The sequence below is a fragment of the Denticeps clupeoides genome, chromosome 12, assembly GCF_900700375.1.
Source record: "Denticeps clupeoides chromosome 12, fDenClu1.1, whole genome shotgun sequence".
Classification (NCBI taxonomy): domain Eukaryota; kingdom Metazoa; phylum Chordata; class Actinopteri; order Clupeiformes; family Denticipitidae; genus Denticeps; species Denticeps clupeoides.
This window is the reverse complement of record NC_041718.1, coordinates 15,526,819-15,542,508: the sequence shown is the minus strand read 5'-3', so window position 1 is coordinate 15,542,508 and position 15,690 is coordinate 15,526,819. Positions and strand designations below refer to the sequence as shown.

The window sequence follows — 15,690 nt, the reverse complement described above, 5'->3', positions numbered from 1 at the left end:
TCCAGTACTGAGTTAGCATACTGGTGACTTCATGCTATCTACTGATATATTGATTATTTGGTCATATGGTGCTCTAAGCATCTAGCAATGGTGGAAGTGGTGGCCCTGCGGGAGGCAGTGATGGCCTAGCCGCTAAGGAAGCTGACTCTGACTTGCGGCTTTAGCCATCGAACCACCAACCACCTTTCATAGCTGATCAAAACGTGAGAGTTCAAATTCGGAGGACACAATTAATTGTGTGCACCATGTGCTACGCTGTGTATCACAATTACAAAACAATTACTTCACTAAAGATCGATTTATGATCTGGTGATCTACTAGCTTTTAATGATCTAGAAATGAGCAAATAGTCTAGTGATCAAGTAATAATTAAAGGTCTAGTGATTATCCAATCATGAGCAAGTAATCTGTTAATATAGTAACAACTGGATCTGTTGATTAGTAAATAATCTAGTGAAATTATTGAATCTTGATTAATCTTGATTAATGTTGATCTAAGATCTAGCCAGGATTTAACAAATGAGCAGGTAATGAGCAGGTAAATCTAGTTTTTTTATGGAAACTAATGATACAGTCTTACCAGGATTTTGGTGGTGTAGGCGCTGTTGAGGGATATGGCATTAACCAGCATGTCCAGAGTTTTGGCATTTATGGAGCTGGGGTCTGGGATGTCTTTGAAGTGGACGTCTCCGGCATACAGCTGGACCGCAGTCATGCGGTTGGTGGTAAGAGTGCCGGTTTTGTCAGAGCAGATGGCTGTGGCATTGCCCATGGTTTCACAGGCATCCAGGTGACGGACCAAATTGTTATCTTTCATCATTTTCTGTCAACGCAAATGCAAGTTATATTGATGGAGACACACTATCTTTAATCCTTATAATAGTGCATTAATGTCTATGGTGCTGATGCATGGACAGTTTCAGGGTTCATTTAATGGTTTTGTGTGCACTTCATGGAATGTACTGCTAACATCATCACATTGCTATTACTGCAATTCACAATACACTATATATTCACTATATTCACTGCTATAGTGTGCATTACAATAACTGAACATTATGAACTCAACATGCTAAGAAAGAGAGTAAATCCAAACTGCACAAAACAGAAAGGCAGTGATCGTCAACACACAAAGTGAGCAGAGCGTGCAGTACCTTGACAGAGTAGGCCAAAGAGATGGTGACAGCCAGAGGAAGGCCTTCAGGAACAGCCACCACCAGCACAGTCACACCAATGATGAAGAACTTGACAAAATATTGAATGTAGATGGGCGTACACTCCGGCAACCACGGCCTCTTCTTAAGCACAAAGTTGTCAATGGCAAAGTATAGCACCAGAATGATGACCGTGATTGCCGACATCACCAAGCCTGAAGAAATGAACAGGGAGATGATAATAAAAAGTAAATATAAAGAAATACAGTGAATTTCCTGACTGTTCAAATGAATTACAGAGGATGTTTTGGGTGACTATTTGATCACTCTGGGTATTCACAATATATTAAATATCATAAAATATCACAAATCGGCTTTTAACAAGTAGTTCAGGTTAATTGTAAATTTCCCACTTGTAGGACTAATAAAGGATCATCTTATCTTATCTTTAAACTGGCCTCATTTATTGTTGTGTTGGTGTAGCAGGAATGTAGATCATGTTCCTGACTGTTTGATACTAAATGTGTGGACCACAACAAGGTGAGTGCGGCATTGTGAAGGTGGCCTGGATACAGTACCGGCTTTGCCAATCTGAACAGCCAGCTTCGTCAGCTTTCCCTGCAGCACAGACTTTTCTTTCTTGGAGCCACTGGACTTCTTCTTCTCCTTCTCATCACTCTCACCTCCTTCGGCGCTCTTCAGTGGCTGCATCTCCATGGCAGCGGCACCATCCTGCTTCTTCACTGCAATGTTGAGAAGAGGGTAGATTTTTGTCACAAACAATGCACTGTGGCTTCCACTCAGTGTCGGGAGGTATTGCTTGACAGAGCATCGGATCATTTCCAGAAACGTCCGAGAGATCATATTCTATTGTTTTGCATATGGCTGGGTGGACAGAGAGACACTCGCCGTTTTGTATCCCTCGTCAAGGCTCAGTGCCATTAGCGTATCAACACCTGAAGTCAAAGCAGCCAACTCCCTGCAAGCTGGGCCTCAAACGGCTATCATCTTCCCAGCCGACCGCTGAGCCCTGGCGCAGAGTGGCTCTGTGCATGGCTGAGTCCCCCACAATTCTCAGCAGGAGCCAGAGATATCATATTAATCCTCGAGACCAAATGTGTGAGGGCTTGCATAGTCACGTTCTCATCAAGTGGACAATCTGTGCTGCATCCTCTTAAAAACACCTTGCACTAAATTACAGACGTAATATATTCTTCTTTTTTTTAACCCCTTAAAATACCAGAACTATTCTTAACAATTTTTCAATTACGACTTTATTAATGCAACTAAACCAATGCAACAACTACAAAATGGAATAGTGATGTTAAGGGGTTGAACCATCTTTATTTGCAGTTGGTATATAATTATACCATTACAACAAATGTACTCTCCTCCTGACCCCGTATCATAACATTTCCTCTTTAGAGCAGTGGTCCAACATAACAAATCATCTCAAGGTCACAAAAAACCTGGCGAACAGTCAGAGGCTCCGCCCACTCCCGCAGGGCTGGAGATGGGAGCACACCACAGATAATCAAGGGATGTTGGCGCTCGCTAGGAGCAACAGACAGGTGGAAGACAGAGTCACAATGCTGCGGACACAGACATCAGGCTTAACGGTGAGACCTGAAGCCAGAAGAAACCAGAGAGGCCCTGAACCGCGGCAAGGAAGAAGGGGAGGGCAAAGTGAAAGGAGGTTACCTTTAGTCTGGTTGTTCTCCGTATTTCCATCCTGCATTTTACCTATGATGGAGACATACAAGACAGAAAAAAATAGAAACACAAAAAATGAAAAGGGAAAAAAATGATGAAATAAAAAAAATAAAAAAGGGAACCAAAGCAGACAACAATAAGACATCAGACAGTCACATGGACATTACAGTGAAATTAAAAATAAAAAGAAGACAGAAAATGAAGGTTTATTCAACATTTCCAACACAATAACATACATAACACAATGTAGCATTGTAATGAGAAATACAATGTGATTTTGGGTGACGGCATAGTCTAGTCTGGCTGTGGGAGTCGCTCATCTCAGGATTTACATTAACTTTTTATTTAATTATGAGAGATGAAAAGATTATGGATAACTTAAAATTAGAAAAATCCACTTTGGATATAAAATCCCTCTTCATTCCTCATGAACATTTAATTATCTGCTGACTATGTACTCTATATTGTAGATGTAAGATCTTCATCAAGTGAGGAATTTTTATTATTATTACTATCTTTGCTTAAATTTACCAGATGCAGAAAGTGAGCCTAAACGCCTATATGTTAATATAAAGGTCAAAATCTACATGTAAACAGTTATTTGGTGTATACTAGACTGGTACTGATATACTAAAACCTGACATATCTAACAACACGAGAAAAGCCATTCACATACTCCACAGGGAGTTCACACACAGAAATCACATATTAAACAGGAACACAGCGACAGAGGACATGCAGGTCACCACATACACAAGGAGGCGCATGCAACATCACAAAGGGCGAGGAAGAAAACAGGAAAGGCATGGGTCTAAACTCTATTTCCTCTAAACAAATGAGACAACTGAACTCGGCTCAAAACTCAATTTGGTGACTCAAACCTTGAATGCCACATCTTTATGGTATCATTCGACCCTTGATGCATCCTGTCCTAACATCAAAAGCAAATGTGATATGATAATCACATTTTACTCTGATAACATGTCAGTGCTACCTAAAGCATCCTTAGGGTAGAGGTTTCAGGTTCAGGACGTAAAATACCAAACAAGTTGAGCACTGAATCCAATGGTTGGATATTGCTTTTTTTTCTCTCTTTACTTTCAGGACCTGAAATGTCCACCTCTGGGGGTCACCAGGCTTCCCCTCCCAAAGATCCTCTTTCCCGTGGGGCCCGGACTCATTTCTAAACAAACACACCTGATCCGTCTGATCAAGGCCGGAAACAAACTCTGCAGGAAGATAGATTTACAGCGGCGGATTGGTGACAACTGTCCCAGAACAAACACCCTGCATCTCTGTGCTGAACAAATAAAAAAAAAACTTGCCGCCGATTTATTTTGCATTGTAAATCAGGGCATTATTCTTCTGTATGCCATCCAGAAGATGCCAGACCATAATATACCCTTATGACGTAACAATCGTATTCATACTTGAAGTGTAACTAGGAAATCAACTTTCATTCTGCGCCTGCACATCCACCCTCTGAGATTTGCAATGCAAAATAACTAAGACAAACCTACTTTTTGAAAAGAAAAATATGTTAGCATGAAAATATATCCACATGCTAAGACCCCGAAATATAGTAGGCATGCTAAAAGAACTGCTACAGTATTCATTAATATTAATATTGATATCGAGAAAGCATTACCCCTTGTTTCGAAAGACACAAACATTGAGCTGTCACATTTAATGAACACAGTAACCACACCATTTCATATGAGGTTCATTGGGTCAGATCAACCCCCCAACCCCCCCAAACCAACCCATGTCCTCCAGGTACCTATGCTGATCTGGTGTTTACACTGTATGAGGGAAAAGGTAAAAAGGAAAACAATTCAGATACCATATACAAAAGCCAATAATTTAAATTGAATTGTATTTGTATATCACAAACCGACCCCATCAGTAAAGACCCCGGCAAAATTTCACCTTTCGTGTAGACTGAATGATTTGTGGCTTATTGTGGCATTCCAATCTATAGGATTAAGGCTATTAAAAGGGAGGAGGATGAGAAATAAAGACGAAATAAGGCGAGGGAAGGAAAGAATATTCACACCTTTAGGGTGACATGCATTTTGAGGAGGGCACAGTTAGCAGAGAGGGAAGTCAAGACAGCTGAGGGAGGCAGAGGACCCATGGAGAGAGAACAACGGAGGTCTTCTCAACCTACCATTGACTAGGCTGGCATTACCAGTGGCATTTGCACCTGCAGCACCATCGGTGGCAATAGTTGCGATGGGGTGGGAGGAAGGATGGGAGTCTAGCAAACCATAATGGGCATAAAAAAGGATAACAGTGAATAGAAATGGCATTATAATTTTTCCCCTCTGTTTTCTCAAGTTTAATGACTTGAGGAATGACACTAAACATTCAAAATGCAACATAAAGTACAGTCACATATAATAACACAGTACTGGCAAAAACACATAACTCAAAATGAACAGAAGACACAATACATCACAATGATCAATGGCTCAACAATCAGCATGTTTGCTACCTCTAGCCTATGTCATACCATTGCATAAAAGAAACTAAATTCTGACTTTGAACATCTAATAAACTGTGTGACATGAATAATAAATGAGGAGAAAGGACATGATTACTAATCACCCCAGTAACAGGAGATCTTCAAAACATCGAGAATTTTGAATCATTTTTACGGGGGAATCTTAGACTGATCATGCTGCGGTGTTATCATGTCATCAGATCCTTGACTGATGCAGATATACGCCCTTCAGAAGAATACAGTGTTCTAAACAGACAGGTCAAATGTAGACATATATTCAGAAATGTTCATCTACAAGCTGTAAGCTTCAGACACTACAGAATAGCCAAACACAAGTTGATTCAGAGAGTGGGCCTTTTGAGAAAGTTGATCTGTAGGACAGCAGGATTTGCTGCTCGGACCATTGATCAGCAATTTAAATGCAAGGGTATGGATAGAATGCGTCGCTACTTTTCCATACTTAAAAAGATGCAGTAGGTGAGCTCCTCTTTTTAAGTGGCTAATCACTGATTGGAGGGAGGGGGAAAGCGGCACGGGCTGGGAAGAGGGTGATCACAGGGTCACGGTGGGTTAAGTTGTGATTGGGCGGGTGGAAGTTCCCAGGGTACAGTGGGACTTTGGGGACAGAGCGATGTACTGTACCTGCCATGTTCTGGCCATCTTGCACTCCCACACCTGCATGGTAGTTTGCAGAACAACAGACAGTAAATGGTCACGTCGTGTGACCTGATTCGCTGACACACCAGAATCTTCTGATTCTAGGATACTTTTTCAGATGCTGAATACGACCCCAAGGTCAGATTTTCATCGATAGATGCCCTTAATTACAACTCAGTATTCTATTTTAATTCTCCCTTCATCCAGCACTTTCTTTTTTCTTGACAGACATTGACCATTGTTTACTTTCACTGTGTGTGTCCGGTGATTTAGATTTAGCTAGGCTCACACAGAAGCCCTGAAGAAGCCAGTGCTTCTGCACTCAAGGATACGCTTCTGTACCTTTCTTTTCTTTTTTCTCTTCCTCTTCTCCACCAGCACCCAGCAGGGTGAATATGATGCCAGATTGAGAGTTCACCCCGACAGCAGTGACCACCATTCGTCCTGATCCCTCCATCACGTGAGTCCCTATTGAGATGAGGAAGAGGTGCAGGGTTATGGCAGCCATTAGACAAAGTTAGTCAAGGTGGCTACAGTCATGGGTCTGCATTATTATATTGACTAAAAAGAATTACTTGACCAAATCAACTACAAGACTGAAATCTGAGCAAAGATGTCCAATGCCATGATGGAACTGCACACGCTATGAGTGGGAGCAAAAAAATGTACAATGTTAAAACATAAAATAAACAGATTAAAAAAAGAAATCACCAGCTGGCTAGATAGCTGTGCCTTGGAGACGAGAAACTAACTAAATGCTGAGTGACCTGCCTACCTTTGTTGTTTGAACCATGGCGCAATCACGTGTTCTAAATGTTCTAAAGTGGGCTGTAATTAAAGCCTTCTGATGGGCAACTGTGGCCAATAGTATGATAGTTCTTGAAAACTGTGAATGTTAAATAAACGCAAAAATTCATGCATGACAGTAACTACTGTCAATAATGGATGACTTACATTTTCACAGATAATCCTAATAATATTAAGCTACGCAAGCATATCCCACAAGGGTCCCGTTGACCTCGCCAGTCCTCTACTGGCTTATTTATCATGGGAGCAAATAGAAAGGCTACACTAAATTAGCATCAGTCCATACTTAAGGATGCAATGTTTGTTTCACCCCAGAATTTCAAGCCTATAAAATGCAAAATTCATTTCAAAAATGAATTAAGAGCGTCTTTGATTGTCCTTGATTAAAGAATTCCAAGAACTATGTGTACTCTACATTCCAATAATGTGCCTTTGCTGTGTAAATAGCAGTCCATTACACAATTGAGAAAAGAACAATTATGGAAATAGCAAGTGTGCAACTGCAATTAGCTTCAATGTGGAACTCAAGAAACAAAGGGGAAAAATTAAATCAGAGTTTTCCGCGTTTGTCTTTTGTGCTTGTAATTATCCTTCAAGATCACATAATGTGAACACTTTTTGAATGTGGCACAACTGGCAAAAGGGCTACTAAAGGTATTAAGGCATGCAGAGGAAGTACACTACTCTCCTCTCACACACAAATTATAATTGCTCTCTTTTCAGACTGTCAATGAGGCAAAATGTCACAAAATGCCACTGTGATTTTTGTTTCAGATGCATTGCCATCTTCTGAAAAAATTTGGACTGCCGGTAGGTGAAATGCTCACAGAAGCAGCCATTTGTCCAGAGGCATAATAATGCGCCACAAAGTATAGGCACAACACTGACCAGACAGAAGCATGGGGTCTTTGTCGGCAGCTTTCCGAACGTGGTCTGATTCGCCCGTCAGAGAGCTCTCATCAATCTTCAGATCGTTGCCCTGTATCAACACGCCATCAGTAGGAAGTAGGTCACCTTTAAAAAGAGAAGAGAGAACTAATTTCTCGGCCGTCACACAAAATGGATTCTCGACCTCAAATGTCCTTTTATAGAAACGGCATCTTTACACACAGGGAACTTTCTAATGCATGTTCCTTCGGTAAATGCAATACGAAATGCTACATTCTTACACATGAGACTAATACTACGCTACTAAAATATACTACATTATACAATACTACTTTTCACAGTATAGTATGTGTGCTATTAAAGTAATTGTCCTACAGCGACCATGAGGTTCACACGCAGTGTATAATATCACAGGTATAGAAGATGTAGCTACCATTTTGAAACGCTGTTCATACTGCTGCTAAGCAACGGCATTCAATCAGGTAAATGGCTTTATGCTATAATTAAAGAGATGCAGTCACTCCTTGAACCCCTCTCAGGGGTGTAATTAAGCAATAATACAGGATGTGCTGTACCACAAGGTACTTCCACTGACGCACTACGGTTAAAGGAACAGTGGCAAAGACTTGAGATCTTAGTGTATCATTGCGGTTACACCACATGGTGATGGGAAATTGTATGAAATAAAAGATGAACTGACTTTATTGAAGTTATACTAAATCTGGTGTCCTGTGCATGTGAGGGTACTGGGTACGTACCATACTTGATTTGTGCAATGTCACCGACCACAATGTCTGCTACTGGCAGCTGTATGACCTGCCCCCCGCGCACCACCTGGAACTTCTGCTCTTGCTCGATGCGGCTCTGTAAACCCCTGAACTGCTTCTCTTTGCTCCAGTCATTAAAGGCAGTGACAAGGACGACACAGACTACTGAGAGTAGGATAGCAGCTCCCTCGATCCAGCCAGCCTCCGACTCGCCCTCGTCCTCTGCACCCGCATTCGCAGTGCCACATGCTGCAGGAGGGAGAAGAGGAGAACATAAACACTTTATTGTCTATTTATTGTGTTTATCTGAAGTCTTTTCAAAAGTAATTTCGATAGACAGAAGCCATTTCACTCAGTTTGTTACAGATTTAAAATGCACCTTTACGACAATCTGTGTTATGTGGTGGGGTAAGCTGTAAACACCAATAGGCAAAAGCCACAAGTTAATGTGTAATAACTGGACAGTTCTGAACCGATTTCAAAATTATTTGCAAAACCGAAAGCTTCATAAGGGCATATTGGACCATCTAATTATGTTCATTGTAACATGACAGAAAGTCTAGGGCTGCAACTAACGATTATTTTAATAATCGATTAATCTAACTATTTTTTAATTAATCGTTGAATCGGATAAAAAAAAAAAAACAAGAAAATAATTCATTTCCAACCCTTTATTCAAAAACAGAACCAAAATCTTTAGAAAGTGCACAAACATGTTGCTCCTTGAGCTGTTATAATAATAATAAAATATAATAAAAATTGACTAACACAAAAAAATACACATGTATGCTTTACATCTGCCAAATATAGACTTTTTTTTTTAAATAAAGTGCCACCTGAGCTGCCAGAACGATAAATAATTTATAAAAAAATAAAGAACAATACAAATCAGAAAATTTAACAGGATTTGTTTGAATGTCATAACTTGTTCTCTACACTATACTGCAGATGCACACACTCGCAGACGCACTCACTCACAAACTCTCACACTGACACACACTGCAAAAAATGCTTTTCTAACTTAATAGTTTTGTACTGATTTCAGTCCAAATCTCTAGAAAATCTTAAATCAAGATAAATTTAATCAAGATTTTTTAGATATTTGGACTGGAAACGAGACAAAATTACTAGGTAAGAAAAGCTTTTTTTGCAGTGTAGCTATACATGACAACAGATTGAAAAATGAATGGTCCAAAAAAGGCTAGTGAATAAAAACATGTCTTTTGTCTTTTAATGCAAAGTAACTATAGCACCCCTGCTTTACTGTTATTAACGAGCTAACACTAACTTGTCATGCTTGTCAAGCTGGATGACGGGTAAACATTTACATTTACATTTACAGAATTTATCAGACGCCCTTATCCAGAGCGACTTACAATCAGTAGTTACAGGGACAGTCCCCCTGGAGCAACTTAGGGTTAAGTGTCTTGCTCAGGGACACAATAGGCGAGTCGTCCCCGCGGAGACGCAGAGAACAGTCCGAAAGCTGTTTCATCCCCCTCCACACCTGTAGGTGGCGCTGTAAGTCCCCGTCTAGTTCTCCTCCGCGGCGAGTTAAACACCAGCACCAGGGACATTACGTTCCTCACTTCACAGAGGAACTAAAGTAGGATTCTGTAGCGACTTCCCCTGCTGCTGAACTCCCTTCCTCCTCATCAAACACGCGTTTCAGGTGCTGGATCATTGCCGTGGTGCTCCCGTGCCGTGCCATGTCGCTTTTGCATATTTTCGCGCAGATTTCTCTGCCTCCGCCATGTATCTGTCCTCTACCTCCGCTCGTTTTTTTTGTTTTTTTTTTGCTCCGCGCTGTCTATGAGGCGCCAAACTCTGCTAGCATCTGTGCGCGAGAGAGACCGAGTGTGTTCACTCCGCTCCGCGCTCAAATAAAGTTTTTTTTAAATAATCAAACGTCTCCGCGTCGCGTGACATAACGAATCGATTAGGAAATTCGTTGTCAACTCTTTTAGTAATCGATTTTAATCGATTCAATCGATTCGTTGTTGCAGCCCTAAATAAAAGTGTAGCATGTGAAAACTAGATCACTGGTCTTTTATGTTACAATCTTTTATATCTGCTCAGTAATATAGCAATACTGAATTCAATGTATTACATGGTGAATACAGTGCTTTAGCTTGAGGGTTGAGCACCAGTGCATGCATGCATCCTTGCGTCCTCATACAAGCATTGGGTTCGCATGCAATCCCATTACATCACCCTCGATTCAAAGCCTTTGACTGAAACCTCCCATTAAATCCTGAAAGGTAGTTAAGACTCAAAAGGAACAGGCAAGCACTGAGATGCCAAAATCTATTTGGAACAAAATTAGCTTTTATTCTTGGCTTAATACATACATTCAACCCATTTATCAGTGAGGCATTATGGGCAGCATATTGAGCAAGGCAGAGGAGATTGTTCCTGTTTTACAAAAGCTGGGGCACCGCAGAAAGCCCTGATGTATTCGGCTGAGGCCGCAGCGCTGCATTGGAAAGCCAACGGGCACAAATGAAAGCGCAGTGGCAGAAAGGGAACCATGGTGAGAGAGAGAGATGCCGCAGTCTCATTAGCCCGAGTCTACCACTGGGACAAAAATGGCATGCGCCGATCTAACCAAACAAACTCTAGCAAAATACAACTTGTTAGGTTTACTTTAAAGCATGCCATAGGAACTTAACAGGAACTTAATGCCTTCCAATTGTATAAAACTCAATTTACATAAAACAATCCTCATTAGCATATACATTTCATTTAGCAATTGGGGTGGAGCATCGTTCTACAAAATAGAATTTGTAAGGTTGGGTTTCAATTGTGGGCTATGCTGCCACTTCATAATATAAATGAGTTCAACCACACTCCTCGCATGCATGCCTTGCATCTCTGTAGCCATCAGTATTGGTAGTGTTGGTGTGCTGCAGTTACAGGCCCAAGAGTGAAGCCGATATTGTGTGATGCATCGCAAGTTTAGAGAATGGAAATATATGGGAGGGAGTAAGTAGATCAGAGATAGTAATCATCCCCATTGGATCCTCCTAATTCACCTCTAAGATACAGATAAATAGCAAATACATAGTTTGTGCATAAAATAGGGCCCCATGCGTATTATTTCTGTAATCCCGTAGTTCAACTAATAACACTTATGAATGGCTGGTGTGACAGGGACAGGAAAACAAGGAGATTTACAATCCAAAAAGTCAAGCAAGTGCTGTAAATCGAGAGATGTTTTTTTGATGTTATGATCTATTGCGACAGATTTGGGGTTCTTCAAGCCCTTATGACATGGCCGACTCAACTTTTGTGTTTAAATAGATGAATATCTGGCTCATGATGGGAGATCAGAGAACACATAACATTGCTCAGTTGTTGAGAGATGAGGTCCACGGGTCGTATTAGCCAGTAAATGTACCATGGTATTCCTGATATGGCTCGATGTGAATAAGACGTAAACCCTGTCTGAGCAGCAGTGAGCTGTCCTTGGTCCTGAAACCGGTGCTACCCTTCCACCACTTCTGTACCTGTACATTGCACAATTTTCACACTGCAGTGGGTAGCATAGCATCAGAGAACCATATTAACAATTTCACACAAGTAAAGTGTAAAATGGTAAGGAGCTTTCCACCTCTTTAATAAGTCTATTAATAAGGCCCAAAGACAAAAGTGGAGCTGTGTCGTCCAGGATGCGAGTGTGCTTATCTAGCTTGCTTCAGGCGGAGGGCCTGCGATGAAGTAATTTAATCAGAAATGTCAGGGGATGTCTGGGAGCACGGGCAGACACCACAATTAGCCTTCCCTACGAGATGCAGACAAGGCCGTCCTGTCTGTGACAACCAGGGGAAAAAAAAAAACGGGACGAGAAGGGTGCGGGAAAGTGACACGGCCAAACAAACAGGCGCTTATGAATGCCTGGACATCTGTCTACGCCGCTTCCGCCTCTGCTTCACCGCGCTGGGTCAATTGAACTGTCTGAGCAGGGAATATTGTGTTTGCTCTCAAACACGCTGCTGACAAATGGATTCTCTCCATCCCTTAGCGTTGGAGGTCTGCCCGGCTGTCCAGATTAGTAATAGGCCGTTCTTTAAAGCTAGCGGTGAGCGTACTTCACAACCAACACTTTCATAGTTATTAAACAAAAAATGTGCATGAAACAAAAGCAAGAGCACTTACTGAGCTTTACCAGAAAATGATTGGAGCCCCTTTATTTTACCTAAAAAATCTACACAATAATTTAGACGAGCATAAAACCTACAGAACCATTAAAGTCATAAACTCAATAGAAAACTCTTAATTTTACTGGTCGAGAAAAGTTTATAGTTCTTTCGATTTCACAATTTTGAGTCTTCAGTATTATCCTACAATGTAAAAACAGCACAACCATCCCCGCTGGGGGCAGCAGCACTCACTGAACTACAGACAGATGTCACAAGGGTCACGGGGCCAATGAGGTGTCCTTGAAAGAGGTACCGTCCCCACACACTGCTCCCTGGGTGCCTTTCATGGCTGCCCACTGCAAAAAGCAGAGGTGTGCACCATGTGCTGTGCTGTGTACCACAAAGACAACAGCACTCTTCATAGTCTGTTCAAATCAAAGATCATTTTCTGCAGTTATTTTGCACCATTATGATGATTGATACTACTTACTCAGCATCTCCTATACACTTGCCTAATGACAGTGTCTTCACTGCACATTTTATGGCTGGAGGATTTGATGCATGGTCCTCGCCGAAAGGTTATTGTATTCTTTTTCTTTTTTTTTTCATAGGCACACTTCATTAGCTTTGCCTTTCTCTGCTTTCTCACTTTCGCTTCCCCGCCTGGTTTGAAGGAGCCCAGAATGCACAGTTGCTCTGGTTAACAAGGACGGCCTTTTCAGTGCAAGCGCTCTGTATGATGCGGAGAGCGCTGCCTGGTGAGGCTGCTGTCTGGTGCAGTTCTCTTTGATTCACTCTGGAAAGTGATTATAGTCCATTTTACCACACTCTGGGGGAATGCTCGATACTGGCTGGTTGAAGAAGACGCATTAAACACGTATAATGTACAAAAAGTCTCCATAGAGCTAAAGACTGTCTATAAAAACTGAATTTATTAATTTAATAATTAATTTTGTGTGTTTAGTAGATTAATTACTAATGGTGTGAAAGTGAAGTGAAAGTGAAGTGATTGTCATTGTGAGACACTGCAGCACAGCAACGAATTGTGTCCTCTGCTTTTAACCATCACCCTGAGTGAGCAGTGAGGTGCCATGACAGGCGTCCGTGAGCAGTGTGTGGGGACGGTACCTTGCTCAGTGTGTGTATTTGCTCAATATGAGTGTTACATTACATGAAAATGCATGTGTGTGTGTATGTGTGTGTGTTTGTGTGTGCATTTTCCATACTTTTCTCAACATAAAGAGAGCTTTTAGGACTAGCAAGTGTCATTATTTACTGTGGGTAGTGTGTACCGTTGTGGCATTATTAAATAAAGTATTATAAAATGGATGTTTAATAAAATGTTAATAAAAATGTACATTAGTATGTACATTAGGAATAAGTAATGTCGATTGTTAATGTGTGACTCTCCGGTTTATTTATTAGTTGTGGTTAAATATCATTACAATATATGTTCTTGACTCAAATGAAAGTGGACTGATTTTTATGTTGTTTTTGCTGACATGTTGCCAGGCAACTATAGGCACTTAATGAACATTCATTTGTGGTATTTGTGGGCAGTGGAGGCCTAGCGGGTAAGTAAGCAGACCCATAAACGGAAGGTTCTGGGTTAAAATCCCCTCAAGGTGCCACTGAGGTGCCACTGAGCAAGGTACCGTCCCCACACACTGCTCCCCAGGCGCCTGTCATGGCTGCTCACTAAAGGGATTGTGAAATCCAGTTGACACATTTCATTGTGTGAACGGGTGCTGTGCTGCAGGGTTTCAAAATGACAATCACTTCACTGGTTATTCTAATGATGAACTAAATTAGATTATGTATTTAATCATGTTGCCCTGCAAAACTAATGTATATGTCAAAATAACAGTGCATAACAGATAAGATAAATACACACCAACAGACAAGAGTTGGAGCAGCTATAGACACTCACTTTCACCACCTCCTCCAGGGGGCTGATAGAAGGACAGGCCGAGCGAGATCATCGCTGCAATTTCCAGGATGATGAGGGTCACATCTTGTAGCGCTTCCCACACTAATTGTAAGAAAGTTTTTGGCTTCTTTGGAGGTATAAGATTTGGGCCATAGACTTCTTTTCTTTTGTCTAGGTCAACTGGATCCCCTGTCAATCCTGTAAAAAAAATACAACATATAATTATAAATAAACATATACACACACACACACACATAAATATTAGCAAGGTAATATTGTAAAATATTTATTTTAAATGTTTATAATTCAAAATCTATGAAGCCTTGTAAAACTTTACTATTATTATGTTCTATTCAATTTTGGATAATAATCATTGTTATTTCAATGTCAATATGAAAATGCTTGTTTTTTATGAGCCCAGACCATTTTTACCAAAAGAAATCTCGGCATCATAATTAAGGAACATAACATAACGTATAATAAACGCATCTCATTAAATCACAGCATTTCAGTTTGTATACATTTTTGGCCAAGGATAATACTCAAGACACTTATGTTTTGTGTATAATACAATGTACAGGTATATTTCTAATTGAGTGTTTGCATTAGGAATGAAGACTGGATTTTGAACTGGGTATTTAAACTGGATTCCTCTCAAGTGAGATTAAGCTGCGGTAAATTTGGCAAGCACCAGCAAGGCCCAGAGCATCGTGCCCACAGATTAAAAATGAGCAATCTCCTCCACTTTCACTCCGTGTGTGCATGCGTATGTGTGTGAGAGTGTGTACGAGATAGAGCTCTCATGTCCCCCAGAGTCTCCAATTATGCTGCTGACTCATCAGGATGGGCACTTCTCTGCTCTTATATAAGGCGTTTCGGAGGAAGAGCCTTGACCTGTGCCCTCCCCTCCTCTGCAGATACCATGTGCCATGCAAATCATCCTGACATTAGCAGCACTCCAGCATGCTTCGGGCATATTTATCAGTGTGCCCACAGTTTCCAAAAAATATATGTGTGTGAACATATGAGTATATACACACTTTTTTTTATGAAAGGTGGCATGGCCGTCACTGCTATGGATCTGATGCATCTTATCCTTCCAAAGTTACCCTCTGCCAGTTGCGTT

At 41.0% G+C, this 15,690-nt stretch overlaps 1 protein-coding gene across 17 annotated transcripts in view; it reads right to left on the bottom strand.

The window, feature by feature from the left end:
* Positions 1-15,690, bottom strand: part of atp2b2 (ATPase plasma membrane Ca2+ transporting 2) — a 101,806-nt gene that overhangs the window by 18,704 nt on the left and 67,412 nt on the right. For 11 of the 17 annotated variants that reach the window (XM_028999460.1, XM_028999467.1, XM_028999473.1 and 8 more), the window contains 10 exons: positions 14,565-14,762; positions 8,484-8,741; positions 7,726-7,851; positions 6,373-6,498; positions 6,016-6,048; positions 5,038-5,127; positions 2,856-2,897; positions 1,733-1,897; positions 1,155-1,369; positions 581-823 (listed from right to left, as the gene is read on the bottom strand). In XM_028999460.1, the coding sequence (XP_028855293.1) occupies positions 581-823; positions 1,155-1,369; positions 1,733-1,897; positions 2,856-2,897; positions 5,038-5,127; positions 6,016-6,048; positions 6,373-6,498; positions 7,726-7,851; positions 8,484-8,741; positions 14,565-14,762 (1,496 nt within the window). The remainder of the gene's footprint in view (positions 1-580; positions 824-1,154; positions 1,370-1,732; positions 1,898-2,855; positions 2,898-5,037; positions 5,128-6,015; positions 6,049-6,372; positions 6,499-7,725; positions 7,852-8,483; positions 8,742-14,564; positions 14,763-15,690) is intronic. The other 6 variants (XM_028999470.1, XM_028999462.1, XM_028999464.1 and 3 more) reach the window with 2 other exon arrangements.